The sequence below is a fragment of the Nyctibius grandis genome, chromosome 9 (assembly GCF_013368605.1).
Source record: "Nyctibius grandis isolate bNycGra1 chromosome 9, bNycGra1.pri, whole genome shotgun sequence".
In the NCBI taxonomy this organism is placed as follows: domain Eukaryota; kingdom Metazoa; phylum Chordata; class Aves; order Nyctibiiformes; family Nyctibiidae; genus Nyctibius; species Nyctibius grandis.
The window spans coordinates 11,623,173-11,636,890 of record NC_090666.1 but is presented as its reverse complement, the minus strand read 5'-3'; the positions used below and the strand labels follow the sequence as shown (position 1 = coordinate 11,636,890).

The window sequence follows — 13,718 nt, the reverse complement described above, 5'->3', positions numbered from 1 at the left end:
AGGAGGATTATGGAAGTCTGAGAAGACTTTCAGGTGGTGACTAGACCTTTCTTTACCAGGCCACTCATTTGAAATATAGCTGTTTCACAGTCATTGATGTGTAGTACCAAGAAATTAGGTTCTGTTGCTTTAGAAAAGAGCAAGAGCATAGGGTGATAACATAGTCTGTAACTTTGGGTGCTGGACCTCAAGTGGAATCCTTAATCCTGTTTTAGACATCTGAGACAACGGTTGGGGAACAATTTGGCAATTCTGTAACATCATAAATAAAAATTACACATTGAATCAAGATCTGCTTCCGTGTTACCAATAGGAAGTAGTAAACACATGGGGATATGGAAAACAACCTGCAAGTTGGGAGACTGTCGTGGGAGTACTTTCCACTCAGGCCCTCAGATGACTCATGAATTGCCTAGCATGGGCTTCCAGTGGGGCTAGGACGGAGAACACAGGGAAGGATTTCGATGGCCATGTCCCGATAGTGAATGCAAAATGTTAATGGGGCTCTGAGGGAGCTTTTTCTTCCTGTTGTCCATACAGGAGGATCTATTTCAGGCACAAAGTTAGATGCCTAAACAGAAACTGAGAATATCCTCCCTTCCTTCCCCACTGCCCAGGCTGAAACACCCTCTCTAAATATGGTGAGATATGGGCTGAAATTTCCCTTGGTGTTGTTCAGGTGGAACCTGCTTAGAGGGTAGAGAGATTCAGTCTCCAGACTTGTGTCTAACTTCTGTAATAAGCATAAAAGTAATAGCCAGTGAAAACAGAATGCCATGTGAAAGTTATAGATAAAAGGTATTTCAGTTAAAGAAAACAGAGGAAAGGATGCAGGATGTGTTAAAACATCTAGAACTATTCCCATGGCTTTCTACTTCCCTTCTGCTTCTAGTCGGGCTGCCTAAAATGTATTTGCTACAGAAAGTCCCATGGGCTACTGCTCTCGGCTTCTTTCCTTCCAAGACCATTCACTAGCTGTTAAGGTAGCCTGCGAAAACACAGCTGACTGGGAGGCCTCCAGCTAGACTGAAGACAAGCAGAGGGGACCTGGCCCAGTGGCTTCATCCATCTTGTCATGGTTTCAAACAAAGAGGAATGGCCAGTATTCCTGTCTGAAAAACTGGCGTGTGCTCCCCTCCAGCAGAAGGGCAGGCACAACGGGCTGTGTAGGGACAGGATAAAAATACGACAGGCGTTTTCTACTGTTCAAAAATTCATAAATGGTTTCAGTTTTTCCATCATGAAAACTTGGACTGTATGCAGGGAGCTAATACCCTTTCTGCAAAAACTGTCAGCTTTTTCTGGGCTGTATCTTTAGCAGGTCCACGTCTTCCTTCGCGCTTCTGAATTATCCTTTTTATTTGCAGTTACCGTCCAGGGTTCTCCTTTCAGTCTCCCCTTTGTCATATGTTTTTGGTCCTGTTCCATAACCTGCAAAGCCTGGAACAGTCATTCTCATCTGGTCTCCTTTTCCTTAAAGTAGTCTTTTTTTTTTCCTTCTTTATTACCTGTTCCTCGAACTCTTGTTAAATTTCATTTCTCCTGTTTTGGATTACCTTCACAATTTTATACACAAGTTTAAGGTTTTGCCCCAAAACATTTGCAAACTGCAAAGGAAAACCATATCCAAATGTAGGGCTAGGGAACAGAGAAGTAAAATCAAATTAATAGCAGCATAGCAAAGCAGATATATGACACAGAATATAATGTAAAATGAGCATCCTAAAACTGCAGGGGGAGGCAGAGCAAACAAGTGGATTAGCTTTTGAAGGGAGCAAAAACACTGAAAAGAAAAAGTGGATGCAATATTGAGAGTGGCAATAGGAAAAGAAATTTTGTCAGAAAAACAGCTGGAAGCAAAATATAAAGAGAAATTGAGTGTTAGAAACCATTTGTCTGTAGTAAGTAATAAAAAAGCACAGCAGAGCCAACTTCTTCGATGATCTAAACCATCAGTATCAGCCCTGTGAAGATAATGGCGTGCGTGTTGGTGTAGAATCTGACCTCCTCAAGAACATATGTGTAGTTTTAATTAGCACAACTTGGCTGTCCTATTTTCATTTCACCAGTAGAGACACATATTTTGTGTGTTTTAGTCACCAAAATATGGATTCAGTCAGAGAATTGTTCAGTAAAACCAAACCGTCAAAGCTTTGCTTTTCTTGTGACTTTGGTTTGGTGCAGCATACAGTATTTCTGATTTGCAGATAGTTCAGTTTTGCTTATTTGTGAAGGAAAGTTCACAATTATTGATTTATATAAGTGAATTTCAAGATGATGTAATTCATCTCCCTCTCCCTTCCCTCCGCTTTTTGGTTAACAGCCTCTGGCTATTTGAACCATGGGGCTTTTTGGTAAGGGCCCTTGAGAGTGGGTGGGTGGGGTGGGTGGTTGGTTGATGTGTCACCACACCCCTCTGGGATTAAATCATCTGTACATAAAGCATATCCCTTTGTACAAACCAGCTACCTTCGTTTCCTTGTCAAATGCCTGTTCGAGCCTGTTACCAGCTGTTAAGGACGTTTCATAGAAGAATAAATGGTTCATTTCAGGCAGCGTAATAAGAGCACTTCTTGTGTTTCAGTGATTTAATCCATGTGGGAACAGCAGAGTGCAGGAAAGTCATCATAATTCCATGAATACAAGGCTCTTTTTTTTTCTTTTTTAAATACCATGATCATTTTGGCTATTCTCCATGATAACCTCTGAACCTGTTAAGGGTCAAGTTCAGTATTGGTAGGAACAGACTTTGTCTTGAAGAAAATGGCTGTATTTGGCCCAGAAACATAGTAGTTAAGGCAGAGTCAGATTACTGAGTTGGTCTGTATTGTTTCCATTTGCTTTATATCTACAGCACTAGTTTTGAATTTAGTCAAATAAATTTGGCGTGGCATTGCATGCATCGTGATTTGGATTTCTTTAACTCTTCCTTGTTCATGTTTCCTAGTCAACTGATTATTGTTAAATTGTTTTTCCACAGATGTAGCAATTGGGGCTCCACAAGAAGATAATCTAAAAGGGGTTATTTATATATACAATGGCAGGGAAGATGGAATAATGCCATCATTTTCACAGGTACGCTTTTTCAATGAAAAATAAAAAATCCAGAAAAACCTTAAGTTTAAATTCAGGAGGGTTTTCCCTTCATTTAACACTCAGACCATCTGAGGTACTGTAAAAGACTTCAGAAATTTTTTACGTAGTCTATGATTTCCAGTCATAATATAACCTGTAACAGAAAAATACATTGTTTTGGATGCCTCAGACAGGGTTTATGGGATAAAACATTTGCAGTAATTGAGGAATATTGCTTTCAGAAGTATACTTTCACATGTAAGCGTGTAACTGCCTTCAGCAGCAGGATAGTTGTGCTAACATTTTTCATTGGATATTGTAACTCAAAGATTAGCTTTCCAAGAATAAATTTCTCTTCTGTTTTTTTTCCTCCTCAGAGAATACAAGGACATCAAGTCAGTAATTCTTTAAGCATGTTTGGACAATCCATAGCAAGTGGAGTTGATGCAGATAACAATGGTTATCAAGGTGAATTAAACAACTTTGTTTATTTTTCATTTTTAAAAGAGTAGAGATTCATAGGGAACAACCCTACCGTGCTACTTGTTACTTTTAACAGAAGCAAAGTCTGTTATTAAGATGACATGTCACATCTTGCATTTAGGGAAGGAAAAAAAAAAGAGGTAAAGCTGAGGCTAAGCAGTCAGTTTTCATGGTCATCTAGCTATTATTTAAGGACTGAGAATGATGTAATAGTAAGATCATAGTGCACAAGAAGAAGAAAAACGTAATTTTTATTTTTATGGCAGCCATCTCATCTGCTAACGTCACAATGAGCTAGTTTGGGCACTGGAAGCATGTTTGTTGTCCAGACTAGCATGCTAAACTAAACATCTTACTGGTCTTCACGTCGTCTGGATTTTGCCAGGAGCGACTGAGCGCCAAGACTCTCAGTCTGTGTGAACAATACGTTAACCTGAGTCACAGCTCAGAGCATTGGATTAAGACTGTTGTGGAATTCTTGTGGGCATGACACAGAATTGCTAATTTGGTGTAAAACAACTTAGCTGGTTCCAACTGTTTCCAGCTATCCATTGTTGTATACATATTGTCAAAATATTTTGACATTATGCAGATAAGTGTTATATCAGGCCAGGTATTGTCGGTCCTGCCCCTGTGGGTGTAAAAGCATGAAGTTATCATGAACTGCGTGTTGTATGCTCTGGCTACGTCAACAGAAAAGTTATCCAGGTTAATTTGTAATGCTGGGCTAAGAGGTAGTGTACAAGTAGTCTGCTGTCAGGTCACCTGTTGTTTGCTAATTCGGGAGTCACATCCTCAGACCCTTATATCATTTAGACTCATCTGACAATTCACTTTTGCTACCTCATTTTAGAGATATATATATACTGTAGATATTTCTTTCCTTATTGCATGAATAGTTTTCAGTTAGTTTGGAATAAATTAAGTAATTTTTTTCTATCTATATGTATAATTTCATACATATATATAGTTATATATATAACTGAATTGTTTATGTATACGTGTGTGTATAGCAATAATGAATACTTGGATTAAAAAGAAGGCAAATACCTCCTATTTAGCTGAACTCTCCTTCAGTATCAGCCACTTAAACGTGGAACAGAAATCAAATCATCACATTACCAATATCTGCAAGTCCAGCAAATTAGCACACAGCGTTAATGGACAGTGGACAAGTATTTGAGGAATCCTCTTCTAGATGGAGAACACCTCCTTTGAATATTAGCAGATGTTTTCTAATAAGTAAAGGGCAAATGGTGTTTTAATGCTGACCAAAAGGTGAATATGCTACAAAATGCTTGTACCTGAGAAGTAATTCCTGCTGACAAATGATGCTTACTGATCTATTTTTTTGTACAGATGTAGCAGTTGGTGCATTTCTCTCTGATTCTGCTGTAGTGCTGAGGTGAGATTGCTACATTTCAGTGGTTTTAAAGACCATACAATTTAACTGTACTTTTTAATGCAATTTAGTAAAACTCAGTAGTATTTTTTTAACCTTGTGATGTTCTTCTTGGTGTCTTGAACTTCAGTCATTAGGCTCTAGAATGCTCTACAAGTGAAATATTTAATTAAACACCTTGAAGAAAAAGAAAATATTCTGAAACTTCTTGAGGCAACAAATGATGTGCATGCAACTATTTGGATTCCGAAAAAATGCAGATAGCTTAAAAAATTGTAATTATATAATATAAAAATAGATTCTATCAGAGATTGTTGGATTCTGCAGAGATTCTGTAAGCTATTTCTGAAGTGGTTTGTAAACATTAGCTCTTTTCTATTCTTAGAACAAAACCGGTGATAATTGTTGAAGCTTCTTTAAAGCATCCTAATTCAATAAATCGAACTAATTTAAACTGCATGGAAAATGACCAACCTGCCATCTGTATGAATTTGACGATTTGCTTTACCTACACAGGACGAGAAGTACCTGGTTATATTGGTAAGCTACATATACTTCCAGTATATGTATTCCTTTTAAATGCACCTATTTACAGAATAATGCTATTGATATTTAGTGGACCATTAATCTGAGTCCAGTATAAAATGAAAAATTAAAAACATGGATACATTTTTTACCTCATAATTACCAAATAACATTGAGCCGTTACACTTGTATTCAATTTAGAAAAACAGCACATCGCTGTTAGGACTACGGGAGTTTCATGACCTAGAAGAGATAGTGATGTTAAAAAGGTGAGATATTGTGAGGATGAAGGTAGAACTCCAAGTTGTCTGTTGCATCAACGATGTAACCTAAAGTTCTGATGGCAACTGGTTTAGACAAACAAAGACTAATTTTTAGCTGGCTAGCTGGGTTGTGACACTGAAGAGTTCAGCTGGGGCTGCGCACAACCATTCAGTAATATTCTCGCATGGGTTTTGCAGCAGTACTAAAACAGTACTGTCAGAGATGGGCGATTTCCAGTACCTGAATTAACTTACCTAGCAGTGGTGTGATTAAATTCACACTCACACTTTTGAACTACATTGTAATGATGCCATTTCAGATGGTCCCTTTCATAGCATCCTAATGACTAGATCGGTCACTTTGATAGGTTTTTGAATGAGATAGTATGCCGTTAGGGTTCACAAAAAATAAAGCGCCCTTATTCTGTGAACACTTTCTTTTACAAAGTTCCCCAGGGACCACATACTGTTTTGCACAGGGCCCAACAGGAATGTCTGACAAGTTTCTCTGAACTTTCCACGTGCAAAAGTCTGGGCAATTAGGTAGGGAATTAATGGTGGCTGAATGTCTTGTCTTAATGTAGAATCGAATGAATTATTCAGCATGGTATTCAGATGTCTTCTAAAAGCAGTCTTCCCAGACATGGACCAAACCATATGGGACTGCTGTAGGATGTGGTCTTCCAATTAGCAATAAAGAAAGGGCATCCCCCTCATAAAGCAGCTCAAGCACCTGATCGTACCATTATGGAACATTATGTGAAAGAGAGGGAGTCCCATCAATAGATGCTCTGAAACTTATTTGCAATTTGTTATCATAGCAATCGATGCTAACTTAAACAGAAAAAACTGCAAAGTTAAAGAATATTTGTCATTGTCTGTTATCTGTTTGTTGAAATTTAATGCCAGCCCTGTAAGTAACTGAAGCAGGTTTTCTTTAAATAGATGCTGGTAGAAAACTATAAATATAACTTGACAAAACTCTCTCTGATGTAAAAGCACGTATCAGGGATCAGTTGTGACGCAATCACTTTTCAGAGGGCTAGAAGCTTTCATTAGGTATGGATTTATGTCAGAGAATTTTTAAGCAGAGCATTTCAAAACGGGTATTATGGAACATACTTAAGGGAGTGAGTCAGAAGATGTAATTTCTATCATAAACTCATGAAAATTGTAACACTTAAAGTTTTTATAACTTTTTATTTTCCCTGGGTTTTATTTTGCAGTACTGCTTTATAATCTGAGTGTTGACGTGAATAGAAGAGTGGATACACAAGCAAGATTTTATTTTTTCTCCAATGGAACATCTGATACAATATCAGGAAATGTAAAAATTTACAGAAAGGATATTGCCTGCAAAGATCATCCAGCATTTATGAGGGTAATGTAATGTTCAGTATGTATTGCCCTGTAAATCCTTTGTTCTCCTTTGAAAAGCACACCTGCTGCAAAAGAACCTATTTTGTTTACAATTGCATCACATAATTTTGGAAGTAAAATATTTGTGTTCATAACTTCCACAATTAATATATTTTAATTCTGATGCTTTCTCAGCTTTCTGTGGGGAAGTCAGTGGGTCTGCCATCTGTTATGTTGGTGAGAATGTGCATAATAATAACAATCACAGGGATTAAGTTGGACATGAGCATTCTTGACATTTTTCACCCTTTTTTATGGATGCAAGATCATAGATTGAGGCCAGTTTGGAGCAACCAAGAAGATATTGTATAACATACATTTTCTGCTGAAAACTTCTGATGGAACTTTCCTATGTACTCCCGAATGCAAAAATCTTTAAACTTGTAATTACACAAAGAAAATGTTTGTTATGTTATTTTTTCATTTGTAACTATTTCAAAGACAAATGTATGGTCTTGCTCCCCATTTTATTGTGAGTAGATGAAGTAGACTTACCTGATAAGAACCCACTCCTGATCCATAGGAAGTGAAATGAAGTTGACTGCTAGAAGAGAGTCTGTAGTTCGAGGTTTATAGTGTGGTCTGTTTTGGGCATTTGTTGCAAGGAGCCAAAGGCTAACGGGGCATGAAGAACACTTGCTTGGAATTGTTTGATTTCGCTCTGCAAGGGACGCAGCACTTGCCAAAGGAAATACTCAGAGAATCAAGAGGTGGAAACGGGGTAGGAAGAGCACTCCCAAGAGTTTCATGAATGAATGTAGAGCTGAACAACATGACAAATGCGCACTGTGCTGACAAAGTTATCTCTCTGCTCATGAAAGTGAAGCCTGCACAGATATGTCTTTCTCTTGGACATATCAGCCTGAATCCTGGATCAGATTAGTAGTGAATGTGGTTACAGTTCTCTGTCTGTGAAGGTGTAGAGACAACTTTGTTGTAGAAGGAATCTGCTGGTTGAAGTTCTTCAGAGGAGAAGCCACAGAGATAGAAGTGCTGCCAGGGCAAGTGGGGGTTCAGCAGGAGGCTGTTGGAGACCTGCAAGGTGTCAGCTAGCCAGGGAGGCCTGCACCAACACCAATAATAGAGATGGTACCAGTTACTCAGCAGAAGGAAGTTGGCTGTTGGCTTCTCCAGAAGTAGAGTTTGATCCAGCTGTGGCCATCCTTTGAAATTAAGGATGGTACTGACTTGGAAATAAGTTAGTAAGAATCTAGTCAGTAATATCCTAACTCCAATAGTAGTCTCCAAGTCACTGTTGCCCTGGAGGAAATGAACTGTCATATTCATGTTTGATGTATCCCTCTGAAGGATGAATGAGGGACCTGTCTTGAAAGTAAAAACAACTGCAATCAAGACAACAATATAATATTTTTAAGGCCATTCACTGGACAAGAAAGAATAAAGTTATTCACTCTATCAAACATCTTAGAAGCTTGTCTATTCCAATGAAAATTTTGGAGAATAAATGGGAAGAACTTGAAGTCCTAAACCACAATCAAATGATAAAAACTAGCAGACAGAGAGGAACCATGTTTTATTAAACTCAGAAAAAACAGACTTATCTCCTTTAAGACCTTAGCTAAAGGGGAAAAGAATTCTTTAAAGAAATACTAAGGACAGGGAATATTTAGATGTAAGGAGAAAAAAGAGTAATAAAATAATGGACTAGTTTGCCTAGCCTTTTTTTTAAAATCCTCAAGGTAGCAATTCTGTCACCTTTTGAAACAAACATCTGTTAGGATGACTGGTGCAGTTGATCCTGCACAGAGGCTGGGAAACAGACTTAATTTTCTACAGCTACAAAAAACCTGCAGGGAAAAAGTCTTCCATGTATTTTTCTTCTTCCTTCCTTTTACTTATGTTTTGTTTATGACACCATTAGAAGCCAATTCTTCATGATAAAGCTTCAGGGTAGAAAGGAAAGCTTATGTTATCTATTGGAAAATTGCCCAGATGCATCTCAACTGGTAGTTGCACCTAAGTGAGTGTTACTTACAGGAGCAATGGCAAATTGCCACTTACATATAAGAGTTTCGTAAGCTAAAGGAGATCTGACTGACAGCAGACCTTGTACAGATTGCTGTACCGGCATCAGCAGGTATTTGTGTAGGAGGAAGGATATGATTTGGCTCATCACTACCTATAGTCTGTCGTTAGTATTTTTTCCTCCATATAATTAAATTTTTCTTGTTAATTCTTAATTAATAGCATTATAAGCATCTCCTTCCACCCACTGAGGTTTCTGTACTTGTACGAAGCTCCTAAAGTTAAGTAAGTGTGAATGTCTGTCAAGTATAGCCCTTGCAAGAGACTATGTACGTTTTATGTATTTTGAGTAAAGACTAATTAATATCTAACTAGTATAATGGAAGTAATATAGAGCAGATGCAGAGAAGACCTTGTGGAAAATTATTTTGAATCAGATAATATGTGATTTGGCCAAAGCAAGCTTGCAGATAAGAATTAAAGTAGTGGCCATGTGGAGGGACAATCAGTGTCTGTCTATCTCCTACACTTAGGGAATAATTTATTCAGGTTTGCTATTGTTAGTACTCAGTGCTCCAAGCTGTTCAGTTTTCACAAGCAGGTAGTTGGGGCTCTGATCTGCAACATTCCCACACAGTCAAGGCTTTGTGTACAAAATGGTCATTTATTGAGGAGCGTAATAATTTTTAATACAGAATAGGAAATAAAGAGGCAGAAAAATAAAATGCAGTCATGACCTGATTTAGTAGTACTGTGGGAGAACTCCTTTTGATTTTATACAGAAATATCCATGGGTTTTGTCTGGCATTACCACACATTAAATTTCTTCATTTTAGCCAACTTTTGCCTATTTTTCTGTTTGGGCAGTACAGCATTTCACAGGTGTGTAAGGCAGTATTACTGACAGAAATAGGTTCACTAATCAATAAGACTTATTTTAATAAACGACTCTTCTGTTCTGAAATGCCCAATGCTGTCATTGAATTGTATTACGCTTTTCTGCATTTGTGATGACCTCTTTCAGCGACAAAGACGTCTGGACAAGTGTATGAGCCATATGGCATATGAAATTATTTTACATGTAAAAAATAAGTGTTCCTGTTTAAGTTAGTTCTAGGGAAGCTTGTAATCTTTAAAACATAAGCATACATGTCTTGTCTTATATGATTAACTCATTAGGTTTCAAATTTTCATAGAAAGATGTAAGGGATATCTTGACCCCTGTACATGTTGAAGCAAGTTATCATCTGGGGCGTCATATTCTACAGAAAAGAAATGCTCAAGAATTTTCACCACTTCAACCCGTTCTTCAAAGGAGGAAAGAAAAAGATGTTATAAAAAGCAAGGTTAGTGTATGAGTTCTCTTTTTCAAATGCAGTAAGTAATATTCACGTTTTAATATTCAGTTAAAAAAAGCTTCACATGTGTATTCTGTATCCTTAAATGAGTATGAAATTAACTTTTTCCCCAAAAAAAATCATTAAGAGTTAATAGACTTTGACTTAAGCAAAAGTCAGGATGCTCTGAATTTTTAACTGCCAAATGGTCATAAACACAACGACTTTTCACAAACAGTAAGCTTCATGTAATTCAGATACAGCTGACTGTCAGAACTCTGAGATATATAAAAGCTCCTTTTAAATGGCATACTTTTCCTTTTCATCTTCATTCAAAATGTTGTTTTAGAAACCATAGAGTTAGAAGAGAGAGTGTTGTTGAATATAGTGACATAAATGTGCTCTCTCTCATATTGATAACCAAGGCACGGACACATGCAATTTCATGGTGTCTCTAGTCTCATGAAACCTTACTAATAGTGTGATAAGTAAAGTTTGTGTAATGAAACTCTCTTGCAAAAGCTAATGTGCTGTATCATAGGAGAAACTGCAGAGACCTCAGTTCTGGATCCTCTAAAACACTCTGCCCTTTTTATGTACTACTTATAAAAAATCACCTGAACTTACACCCTCTGGTTTAACTGTGAGAGACTGAGTGCGGAAAGCCTCTCTGTTGTTATTCTGGGTGCGCAGAATCTGTTTGGAAACTGGCAAATCATAGCCTGATTGAATTGTTTTTAGGAGCAAGAGCTATTAGCCAATTCCAGACACTTGGTAATAAGGTAATAGGTTTCTTTCTTTGGAAATACTTTTAGTCACTATAATATGCATAATACACTAAAGCACTTTTTTTTAATTTGTGTTTTATAGTTTGTTTTTGCAAGATTTTGCTCCCAAGAAAACTGTTCTGCTGACTTGAGAGTTTCTGGAAAAGTTGCTTTTCCAAAGTAAGTATAATGTGGCTTTCATTTTTTTGAAAGAGGTTCAATTCCTTTCTAAATTATTCCTTAATCTTTTGTATGTAAAGAACATTAATTTGCAGAAGTAGACTATGGACTCCCTGAGAAAATATGAGGAGTAAAGCTGTGTCTAGTTGAAGAATATTTTTAAATCATAAATCTTCCAGGAAATGTAACAGAAATTTATATAATTGAAGAACTATTCTTGCATAATTAGAAGACTTCACAGCTTATAAAATATATCTTCTTCACAAAAAGGTAAACGTGTATTCTACACTTCATATATAACTGGGCTAAGATACAGCGCACAATGCATACTCAATATGTAGACATCATAACTACTGTTAAATTGACAAGCTATCTATGATTTCTGCTGCTATTATGAAGATACTGTACATGCACTGTACAAAGAAGATACTTCAGTTCTGTACTAAGATATTGTTATTTTTATTATTTCAATTATAAAATAATTAAGTGGCTCTTTTTCCTCACTTACTTAAGAATATTACATCTTCAGTTTTATACTGCTGATTGAGACACCAGATGGTTGAGTATTATGTGAGGTTTAGATTTCGTTTCCCTACATGAATTAGCGTGCATTTTCCAAAATTAATTTTGGTTTGTGATTTTTCATTTACATCCTTACATTTTTTGATATACCCTTCAGTATGTTTCAGTTTTTCCCATTCCTTCCAATTACGTATCATGTTTAAATCCTGTTATTATGCAAGATTTTCAAAGTATTTAAATACAATTATTATTGTCTTGCAGAATCTGTATTACACCAAGCAATACTTTGTGAGATATACTTCTGTTTAGCATCATCTTTGGAAAATTTTAAGCCATGTACCATCATTTCTATTCAGAATGGATTCTAATGATTTAAGTTATATTTTATCATCACAACCTTTTCCTCTATTGAATATTATACTTCAGAGCAAGAAACATGGGTTGTTGGTGTGCAAAAAGAGGAATTGTACCTGTTGGGAATTTCAGCTAGTTAGGTATTTTGTGTGTGACCTGGATTTTTTTGTGTAATTTATCACTTTTAAAGTTGATTCTAAGTAATTGAGATACTAGGTTGAACAACCTAAAATGACACTGAAATATTATGAATATCACATAATGCTGATTGATCACACCTGTGTGATTCGGAACACAAGCTTTTTCATCTTCATAGATTTCAGAATAAGATTAGTATCTTTCTGCCTACTTTAACGCGTGGCCTGTAGCATGAGTCTTAAGTCCTTTCATTTTCTTAGGCTTGAAGGTTATTTTATTTGAACGATCATAAACTTTTCAGAAAGAAAGATGGTGCAGTATTTCCATTCGTGACATTAGCAATGCAGTTTTGTGAGTACTTCAAAGCTCTAAGAAAGGAAAACAGATTGCAACATACCTGCTTGGCATTAGGTACCGGTAGCAGATTTTCACTGTAAATAAATAGGCTAAATATATTGATAAAGTGTGAAGTATCACCTTCAATTACATTGTGCCCCTAGAATCTCGATTAAAAACTAGTTAGCTGTGAAGCGTTAATTTATTTTGTCTAGACAGAATGCATTCATTATCCTTGAACAGCAAAGCAAACACTTTTAGTCTTAAAAGAATGAAATCAAATAGGGGTGTCAATGTAACGCTTTACTTACTGAGTTATGAGTCTTCATGTGTACACTATCATGTTTTGTTTAAATTGCTTAGATTTTGGCCTGCTCTGTAAATTTCTAGTCCGCATCATGCATTTTTTAATGAAGAATGAAATATGATTACCAGGGAAAAGCTCTAGTTCAGCTTTGTTGTAGTCCCAGATGTGCACCTGGTGCTTTTGTGTACTTGTGTGTTAAGCTGGGAGGCATCTTTGTGACAGCGTCTTGTTAATGAGCTTGGCTTTAATGCATACAAGAGGACTTATATGCAGTAGGCATATAACTAGTAAAACCACTTTAAAATGTAACCTAAACTTAATCAAGCTACTGAAATGTTAACATTGTGTTTTTCTTTAATTCGCTTTTGTCTTGGAAGCTATCTGCTTATGCAGTGCTTTTACCTTCTGTTGCTTTTCTAAGTGCCAGCTTCTTTCCCAAAGGTGTTCAGTGACTAATGCTTTGGTTTCAAGCCAGAATATCTGATAAATGTCTATTTCTAGGCAGCCTTTCTACAAGTCTTAATTAAACTTTAATGTCAAGCTGAAGTTTACTTTTAGCCCCCCCATAGGGTGTCTGTACTTGTAACATGATTATAGAACATTATGTAGATCATAAGATAGGCA

General features: G+C 36.7%; 1 protein-coding gene across 1 annotated transcript in view; it reads left to right on the top strand.

Moving 5' to 3' along the window:
* ITGA4 (integrin subunit alpha 4) overlaps nucleotides 1-13,718 on the top strand; it is a 37,394-nt gene that overhangs the window by 15,291 nt on the left and 8,385 nt on the right. Inside the window, exons 11-17 of the mRNA XM_068407654.1 lie at nucleotides 2,981-3,075; nucleotides 3,453-3,543; nucleotides 4,918-4,963; nucleotides 5,346-5,500; nucleotides 6,975-7,129; nucleotides 10,350-10,499; nucleotides 11,361-11,437. Coding sequence (XP_068263755.1) covers nucleotides 2,981-3,075; nucleotides 3,453-3,543; nucleotides 4,918-4,963; nucleotides 5,346-5,500; nucleotides 6,975-7,129; nucleotides 10,350-10,499; nucleotides 11,361-11,437 — 769 coding nt within the window. The remainder of the gene's footprint in view (nucleotides 1-2,980; nucleotides 3,076-3,452; nucleotides 3,544-4,917; nucleotides 4,964-5,345; nucleotides 5,501-6,974; nucleotides 7,130-10,349; nucleotides 10,500-11,360; nucleotides 11,438-13,718) is intronic.